This window comes from Medicago sativa, chromosome 4 (assembly GCF_051527215.1).
Source record: "Medicago sativa cultivar Bolivia chromosome 4, Bolivia_mono, whole genome shotgun sequence".
In the NCBI taxonomy this organism is placed as follows: Eukaryota; Viridiplantae; Streptophyta; class Magnoliopsida; order Fabales; family Fabaceae; genus Medicago; species Medicago sativa.
Window position 1 is genome coordinate 70,823,808 of NC_140752.1, and position 9,724 is coordinate 70,833,531.

General features: G+C 31.6%; 2 protein-coding genes across 2 annotated transcripts; both read right to left on the minus strand.

Moving 5' to 3' along the window:
- Positions 1-98: 98 nt before the first annotated feature.
- On the minus strand, positions 99-3,829 carry LOC146931423 (uncharacterized). The gene is made up of 7 exons (XM_085702913.1): positions 3,500-3,829; positions 3,355-3,413; positions 2,795-2,854; positions 2,639-2,708; positions 1,216-1,285; positions 641-667; positions 99-529 (listed from the first exon to the last, which is right to left on the minus strand). Exons 1-7 carry the CDS (start codon positions 3,734-3,736, stop codon positions 480-482), a joined length of 573 nt encoding a protein of 190 aa, XP_085559039.1. The 5' UTR covers positions 3,737-3,829; the 3' UTR covers positions 99-479.
- Positions 3,830-7,895: 4,066 nt separating this feature from the next.
- LOC146931424 (peptidyl-prolyl cis-trans isomerase 2) lies at positions 7,896-8,788 on the minus strand. Its single transcript, XM_085702915.1, has one exon. It carries the CDS (start codon positions 8,666-8,668, stop codon positions 8,150-8,152), a length of 519 nt encoding a protein of 172 aa, XP_085559041.1. The 5' UTR covers positions 8,669-8,788; the 3' UTR covers positions 7,896-8,149.
- Between the last annotated feature and the right edge of the window lie 936 nt (positions 8,789-9,724).

The window sequence follows — 9,724 nt, forward strand, 5'->3', positions numbered from 1 at the left end:
TTGAATTCGAATACGAGAATGAGAGGGAGGCAAACGAACTGAAAAATATAAGGGAGAGAAGGACAAAGGAAGAGAATGGAAGGAGGAGAGAGAGAGTAAAAGGATAATAGTTGAAAATTTGAATAGGAACTTGAGGTATTTTTGTCAATTAGAAGTACAACCAGAAAACAATCATGGTACTTCTAGGAACATAAGTTTTGGACAAACAACATTTAAAACAATGAATTGGACCTTCTGTATTTACTTAGTCTCATGATTCCAGTTATTGTGGGTGAGGATACCCAACAAGAAGTTTTCATCATCATCATTACTGTCAGTCAACTAAAGACTAACTACAAATTCTTGTGTTGGGGAAAAACATGCAAAATCTTCCCGGGATACCAATGAAATAATGTTCTGCATAACGTTTGATGTGTGGTCCTTCATGAACACTCAACCCGACCTCATGGTAAATAATGAACCTCCTTCACTGGACACGATTATAGAAGTTTCAGTCCACCTGTTACCTCATCTACCACTTCAACAGGTCCTGCACATGAACATCATGTTAAATCGAACTATTTTGAGCTGTAAAAAGAAAAGGAAAAGCTAAATTGACATGAAAAAAATAAATGGTCATTATATTAGAGGAGAGTGTTACCGAGAATTGCCATCACCGTTCTGGAATCTAGAAGAAACAAAAAAAAAAAAAAAAATTAACTATGATAAGCACATTAAATATAAACAAAACCTTCATATCATACAGATACAAAAGTAGAAAATGCAACGAAAAAACAAAAGAAAAGGCAGTTACTCATTCTGATTACTATTTAGCATACATATCTTTTTTAAAATCAGACACAGTTATAGACAATACAAAGGAATAAACTGCATATTTATTTTCTTCAGAAAGCAAGCATGGATAGGCATTTTCAAGCATGGATTAAACTTCAATATATAAGATGAGGATAATGGAGGGATGTATATTTCATTTTAGGGGATTGCTTGAAAACTATAACTATTTCAGATCTAATTGTACATGGCTTTTATAGACACGATCTAATTGATACCCAGCCAATATACATGACAATTTGCATCGAGTGTGATACGTTCATTTTTTTTTTTTAATGCTACTATAAGGCAGTAAAATAACACACAGGTAAAAGTTCCAATTATGTGGAGAACATTACAAATCAATCAATTAACAAGAAGATAAGGGTAGTTCCAAATACTCACTTGGTGCAATCTGTGTTCTACCAGCATCAATTGTGATATGAGTAGGCAACTTCAGAGATTTAGCCCTTTCCTAGCACAGCAAAAGACAGTATTACTAATACAAAAGCTATCTTTAGAAAGGAGAGTTATGCATAAAAATAAAATTTAAGATAAAATGGATGAAAAACATGAAAGAACCTAACTTTGGAGATATTTAAGCGAACTATGGAAGAGGATACTAAAGAATACGACAAAATGATTTGTAGAAAAAGATAATACCAGTCAATATATCAAATAAGTTTGTGTAAAATCAGTAAGCAAAACAAAATAGTCCAGCCTATTAGAGGTTCTGACAGTATCTTGATAATAACATAATAAACCTTGTTTATGCTATACTTTTTTATTGAAAAATAGCCTAGTGATTTACATCCCGGTAGATTACCAAAATATCTAACTGAGCTTATTAAACCTTCCACAAGAGTTCCTTTACAATAATAAAAAGACATTTAATTTACAACTTTTAAGAAAGCAAATACAACCATAGTGTCATTAGAATAATAAAAAAAATACAAAATGCTCATTTACTTCTAGTTCAAAGTTTAAACAAGAACAGTTCGTCTTTTAGGGTGGATAAATTGTATGCTATTCATACCTACTCTCCCTTGCTTTTCATTGCATATAGCACAGATTACAAAATCTTATTCAAAGTTTTCAAATCTATAACTTCTTTTGTATTTTTTCATACAATTTAATCCAGCCTAGACATAATCCTAATGATATCATTTGATTAATCTTTTCAGCCTAATAAATTAAAAGGATATTTTTCTTTTAATTTGGTATTTTTTATCAAAATATTTCTGCTAAATGAATTTCTCCACTTCCCTTCCCTGCCCAATCATTGTTTAAAGCCCAAATTATACACTGCTACGTATAGAGAGCTATCACCTCACAATGATTAATCAGCCACAACATTTCTTTTGAAACAGCTTTAAAGCCTAATATGATTGCAGTGTTAGTGAGCATAGAGGTTCATTCTCCAAGTTTCAAGTTTGAATATAATATTTTCAGTTAAGCCTAAGTTTCATGTCTTGCATTGCTCAATAAAAGCAACCCTTTTCTAGTCCTCCTTTACTTTCATTGATTAAACAAGCCTTAGACAGTTTCTACAAGTATAATAACTGACCAAAATCTACTATTTCTTGCCTAGTTCAAATGTCAAAAGGATGTTTATTTTCTATTTTTCTCCTGGTTGCTGAACTTCTCTAGTTCTCTTGCATACTTTCCCACCAAAAGCAACCATAATAGTGTTTATTTGGTGTCATAATCACATTCAATAACTGACCAATGTACAGCAAGCAAGTATGCAATAAAGATCTTAGAATAGATTGAAAGAGAACATAGTTAATGTTGCACAGGATTTCCGTAAAAATCAAACAATACTTACTTGCAAAGCCAGCATATCTTCTTCACTTTCAATTTTGACAACAACCTTAGGCTGTGCAGACATCTCCCACCTGCACATTGACATTGAAAAACTTGAGAATGAACTATGAATCTATATAATTCAAAGATGACCAACAAGCTCAACCAATGACATTACCTATTTAAAGCCTTTGGAGCTCGGTAAAGAACCTTTTTGTAGAGACCCAATGTTGCATGACTACAAAATGAAAGAGAGATAAAAAACTGAGCTTGACCGTTTATATTTTTTTCTGGATTAAAAACAAAACAGGAACAATAAAAAAGATGAAGTTCACCCTTCACGCGAATGAGGGATCTCTGTTAGTGTGCCTCTACAAACTAGTAGAACAAAGAGTTTTAATTAGCCTAGCGTGTCGCAATCTAAGCAAGAACCTAATTAGATTGACATATTTGAGCTTACCTACAGGCATAAGCACTTACGATATTTGTTTGCGAGAGCTTATGGAAATAACTTATTACATGTCCATAAACTGTTTTCAACTCATTTTCATAACTTATCCAGGTTAGCTCATACAAACAGCATATAGCTTATAGAACAACAGTTCCGACTTTATTTTAACTTTCATTATCAAAATAGCTTATACACAAATCTTTATACGATAAGCACTTAATTAAGTAGCTTATCCATTAAGTGCTTATCCAAACAAGATCAAATTAACACCAACAAAGATTACATACCTGCATTGAGCTGCAATCTTTCCTTTACCCATTTTAAGATCATTTCTAACAACAAGTATCTACAAAAAAAGGAACAATTTTTTAAACAACCCATTAAAATAAAGCTAGTAATTTGAATAAAAAAGAGAACTTTTTGTAAATTTACCATCTTAAAATCTTCGAGAATATCAGCAAGCTGTTCAACCTCAAGTTGGTCTTTGATTTTGGGCTTAGTATTCTTCTTCTGCTTATTTTTCTTGTCATCATTGAGAAGTGAAGCATCTTTGTCTTTAGAGAATGAAAATTTCTGTGAGAAGATGAAATTTTTACGAGAACCAATGAAGTAACCCAAAGCAAGATAACCAGCACCAACCAAAATTGCACTCAACCATGACATTTCCATTTCAATCAGGTGAGGATCAGAATTGGGATTTTAGGGTTCCGGGGAAGTGAAGAGAAAAACAAAATCACTGTAATTTTCGTAATTTTCGGCAATAACGCTCGCAGGGACGAAGTTAGGGTCATATACTATGGAAACTGCTGGTTACACCCCCACATAATCCTAGTTACACATCATAAATACAACTATAATTAATTAGTGAAATAAAATGTCAATTCTTTACTGTTTTATATTTCTTTTTTAAAAATAAAAATAAAACATTATTTTTCTTTTGAAAGATTACTATTTTATAATATTTATTATTTATTCTTTTTCCTAAGCATTTGCATCCATAATGTAAATCTTTGTGTGTACATAAAATTTTCACTATTCTTTCAAAAATATAAACTTACTCCGACTTCCTTCAACAACAAATGAATATACTATCCCTTCAAAAAAAAAAAACAAATGAATATGCTAACTACTACAATACAATAAATTAAGGGTTTTAAAATCTTACTCAAAGTCAATTCAAGTACATTTATATATAGAGTAGTGATATATGTACAATTTTTATGACAACTTTGGTTTTCTCTCATTTGATTGGTCAAAAATAATAGAGAAAGAAAAATGAATAGAGAGAATAGGAAGATAATGTGAGTATGAGAGAGAAAGTTGTCAAAAAGTTGTTGAAAAATGGTTGTACAAATATCATTTCTCTTACATATAATCAGTTCAATGATGTTTGTCTATAGTTCTTTTTGTGATCAAGTGCATTAACATAATTTCACTTTGCGTGAACATACTTGATAATAACATTAATTTAAAATAAATATATAAATGCATTTAACACTTTTTTGGAGGGAAATCCATTTAAGACTCTTATTATATATATATATATATATATATATATATATATATATATATATATACACATAAAAAAGACATTCTCACTAGATATGTCCTATATATATATATATATATAATAAAACTACAAATTTATTTTATATATGTATTTTTTATTTTATATCTGAATTGCTTTTCCTTATTTTTTTTAGTTAAATAAGTGATTTCCATAAATTTTCAGATGTCTTTCGTTTGTTTTTGTGATTTTACCGTCTTTGCACGACTATGTTTGTTTTAATTTTCCATCTTTATGCAGTTTGTTTTTTATTTTTCGTTTTAGTATGGTGTTTATTTGATTCAAGTTGAAAAATTAACTTTGAGCAAATGTAGATCCAATCAATGACTTTGATGTCGTTAACGTTGCTAATCCAGAAACATAAGTATTCTGAAGGCTTGAATATAGTCATATTTGTAGGCATAAATACTTTTCCATTTTATGTTATTAACATGGATGTTGTGAGTTTGTTTGCAAATTCATCTTTTTCGTTCTTAGCAACTTTGAATTTGTGTTGTATCGATGTGATCTATCAATTTAAATGAATGAATATCGTTTATTTTATCAAAAAATATGAACTATAAAATGATTTGAAATAAACTAGAGTGTTTGTTTTTTAACAATCAAAACGTAACTCATATTAAATGTGATCTATCAATTTAAATGAATGAATATCGTTTATTTTATCAAAAAATATGAACTATAAAATGATTTGAAATAAACTAGAGTGTTTGTTTTTTAACAATCAAAACGTAACGTAACTCATATTATTTATTAAATAATGTTGAATACAAAGAGAAACATAATCATAAATGTAAGGATTAACATTTGTAATGATCACCGTTGCTAAAACAAGAGCATCCATTTTTGTTTGTCATCATACAAACTTAACATCAGGGGGCGAAGCTATTTGTTGCCAAGGGGTAGCTTTGGCTACCCCAACAAATAATTTTTTCTTTGACTAATTTAGTATATTTTGATATTAGCTACCCCAATAATATATATTTAGCTACCGCAAAAGAATTTATTTGTCAAAAATCAGTAGAAATAGGAAAGCCAAAATATATTTACTTGTTTAATAGATATATTCTGTATTATTTTGACACTTTTGATCTCTTAAACAACTACAATGAGAGTTTAGTTAACAATAAAAATTATCAAAAAAAGTCAAATTATATTTTATTTCATTTATTTAGATTTGGCCCCATCGTGGAAACATAGCTAGCTTCGCCGTTGCTTAACATCAAAGTTGTAATGTACAACTAACAAATCTCTAATATTAGAAAAATATATTAGACCGCCTATGGCGTCGTCACTAAACGTTGCATACGATTTGGATTAACGCCTCCAATCCCACGATAGTCAAACACTACAGATTTGTGGTACAAAACTCGCGACTTCAAAATTATGTCATCCCATGAGAATTAACCAAGATGAGAACATTATGCTTATTTGCATCTTGTTTACGACTAAAAATATTTGGGGAAATAGAATTGCCACGAAACAGGAGAATAACAATCTAAGTGTGGGGTGCCACATATATCCAACAACCGGAAGGAAACATTGATACAAACATACCTTTTTTTTTTTTTTTTAATTGTTGTATATAAACTTCTTTGATGGTTATAAACTTCTATGAAGTCATGACTAAGTTATGATGAGCTAGAAATTGAGCATTTATTTACAATATGCAAAGAACACATGCTTGGTCTCATTTGCTTTGTTTTGATTTTAAGTTTGTTTATAGAATGGGAATAGAACTCTGTTTTATTTTTTTATAAGTCAACTAAGTTTGAGATATTAGTACTTTTTATTATAATGTTTTAGTGTCTCGGTTATAAACGAACTCCGCTTTGGAAAGTTGAAGTAGTAACTCTTGTGTAGAATTTGGGCATGATATAAACTCCCATGAGAATAGCAAAGCAAAAAAAATGATGGTTCTCGCAAACAAAAGAATTTGTTTCTCTCAATAGACATAAATTACCTCTTTAAAAATAAAAATAAAAGACATAAATTACCGAACACAACTCTTTCAGTGTTACAGAACAATTGTAATTCATAAACCAAAATTCAAACACATTCACCTACTCTAATTGTCCAACAATTGACACACATCACGCGCACCTTAAAAAAAGATTTGTTCTTCTAATGACACCTTAAATTGACAAAAATACCCTTAACTCATTTTCAACTATTACCTTACCCTTAGTTTATTTTCTTCTCTATTTTTCTCCTCTTCCTTCCTCTCTTTCATTTTTTCTCTTCCTATATCTTCTCATTCCTTCCTCAAATTTTTTAATTCAAACCATTTTCTCCGAGCTAATGTTTGCGTTTCACTTTTTCTTGCAATCATATGTGACAGACGTGAATTGAACTCCCATATCTTTACGTGAACTTAATTCAGATACCTAATTGATTTTATAATTGTTTCAGATGCAAGAGGAAATGGAATTGGGCTTTGGAGATGTTGATCAATATACATTGTAACACAAGTAAAAAACTATGTAACCATGACCAAAAAAGACACTATGTGACATGTATAAACGACGTTGAATCATGAAAACTTGTTATCATGATAAGATTTGCTATTTAGAGAAACATTTGACAATACGATGAACAGTACCAGAATATTCTACCCAAATTAGTCCATTGTTGTCAACTTAATTACGTTCAAATAGTATTCCTTTATATCAAAAGAGTAAACTTGAATAGAAGCACACACGTTACACAATATAATAAAAACTCGTGGCAGAAAATTTGCGGTTGTGGTTCTCCGCATCCTTGGGGAGTTGATTATTAGTGGTGCCACCCGTAAAAGATATTTTCAATTTCAATTGTCCTTGCACTATCTATATGCAGACACGACTACAAAACAAGGCACTAGATCGTGTCATGTCATCCATCCCATCCCCAACAAAATAATATCGTGAATCACGTGTTAATCCAAAGTACAGTTACGCCAAATGCTAAATCACCAACTCAAACATAAAGTGATTTTCATATAATACATGTTTAAAAATTATAACTAATTTAGTTTATAAAAAACCAAAAGGTTAAAAATTCATACAACTTCATCATAATTCATCATATGCATGTGAATAGATAGAATTGTTAATATTCATTCTTCGAATTTCGAAGATCATAGACAAATTGTTTACCTCAATTTGCAAGCGCTGTAAAGATATAGTTAACAATCGATCACCAATCAATATCAAAGTAATAATCACAAGATACAAAATTAAAAAACAATTAAACATAAAACAGAGATTAAAAATTATTGAAGAGAATAATCCTAGTTTATTGAAGGTAGCTCATCATTTGTTTTATGTTTAACACAACTGTTTAACATAACAGGACTCAACAACACACTCAACTAATAGTAACAGAAACACAAAAAGGAAGGGGGTTCAATACGATCCAGAAATAGCACCACCACCACAATCCGTAACAGAGGAACAAAAATTAAAACTGACACAGAATAACGAAAACACAGATCAAATCTAAATTCAGAGCCACCATAACAAATTGCGACCGATCTAAGAGAGTTGACCGCAATCGGCGATCACGACTGGCTTCGAGGTCTTTCCAGATCCAGATCCGACTTTCTCGATCTCCTTCACAACTTCCAGACCTTCAACAACCTGACCGAATACGACGTGCTTTCCGTCGAGCCACTCTGTCTTAGCGGTGCAGACGAAGAACTGAGATCCGTTGGTTCCTGGACCAGCGTTCGCCATCGAGAGGATTCCAGGACCGGTGTGCTTCTTGATGAAATTCTCATCAGCGAACTTTGATCCGTAGATCGATTCGCCTCCGGTACCGTTTCCGTTGGTGAAATCACCTCCCTGACACATGAAGTTAGGGATCACACGGTGGAAGGAAGATCCTTTGAAGTGGAGTGGTTTGCCGCTGCGGCCGACTCCTTTCTCGCCGGTGCAGAGAGCACGGAAATTCTCGGCGGTGCGGGGAGTGACATCGGCGAAAAGCTCGAAGATGATACGTCCGGCAGGGTTGCCACCGACGGTCATGTCGAAGAAAACCTTAGGGTTAGACATGGTTGCAGGGAGAGTGAATCGATTGAAAATTCTAGAATGGGAATAGGGTTAGGGTTTGGGGTTTGGTGAAGAAGAGAGTGGCTGTTTATAATGGCGTGTAGTTCTGAATATCTTTGTTGGTAACCGTTCGATTGAGACACGTGTCGGGTTTTGAGAGATGGAAGTAACTGTGGTTAAGTTTAGATTTGACTATGGTTAGTGAGCCGGATCCGAGGATATGCTCTCTCTCTTCACTTGACTAATAGAGTGTGGACTTTCTTTTCACGCCCAACCAAACGACGTCGTTTCCTGCTTATAGAATGTATTTTTTTTCCTTCAAGGTTTAATTAGAATTTTAATTGATTAATTTTTTATGATGTTTAAAATTTGTTCCTCAAATCTCTTTGATTAATTTCAAGTGTATTTGTTAAGTATTTAAAATTAGAAATGATTGATGAAATTAAAATTTGTTCCTCAAATCTCTTTGATTAATTTCAAGTGTATTTGTTAAGGATTTAAAATTAGAAATGATTGATGAAATTTAGGTAAAAAATGTTACTACCTCCGTCCCAATTTAATTGACACAATTTTGTTTTTCACACATATTAAGAAAAATGTATAAATAAAGGGGAAAGTGAAATATATTGTATTGGGAATGATAAAAGTAGTATTATTTAGTGTTATATTGTATTGGGAATGATGAAAGTTGTATTGAAAATTGAAATGTGTCAGTTATTTTAGGACACTTTTTTTTAGAAAATATGTCAGTTATTCCGGGACAGAGGGAGTACTTTTTGTTATTTCAACATGTTGAATGCACAATTTTCAAGACAAAGTTTCTTAAGGATACTTGTTAACATTTCCTTAATTTTAATTGCAATTTTTGTGTTTTTGTGGCAAAATTATGCAAAATATAGAAACCAAAGTAAAATTCACTATGAATTGAACTTAAAAAATAATTTTATAACTAAAATTAATTAAATATGAAGAATTTTGTAGAATTTGATGAAGGCTAGCTTGCTAATAGAAGTTCAAGAGCATTGTGATTGAGGGGCATAATGCCAAGGAGACATTCAT

What these genes read in the sequence shown, in the direction of transcription:
- LOC146931423 (XM_085702913.1), bottom strand. Translation starts at nt 3,736, where the DNA reads ATGGAAATGTCATGGTTGAGTGCAATTTTGGTTGGTGCTGGTTATCTT. An exon ending in AAGATATGCTGGCTTTGCAA is followed by an intron (nt 1,286 to 2,638) that starts GTAAGTATTGTT and finishes TTGCTGTGCTAG; the next exon opens with GAAAGGGCTAAATCTCTGAA. An exon ending in AACGGTGATGGCAATTCTCG is followed by an intron (nt 530 to 640) that starts GTAACACTCTCC and finishes GTTCATGTGCAG; the next exon opens with GACCTGTTGAAGTGGTAGAT.
- LOC146931424 (XM_085702915.1), bottom strand. Translation starts at nt 8,668, where the DNA reads ATGTCTAACCCTAAGGTTTTCTTCGACATGACCGTCGGTGGCAACCCT.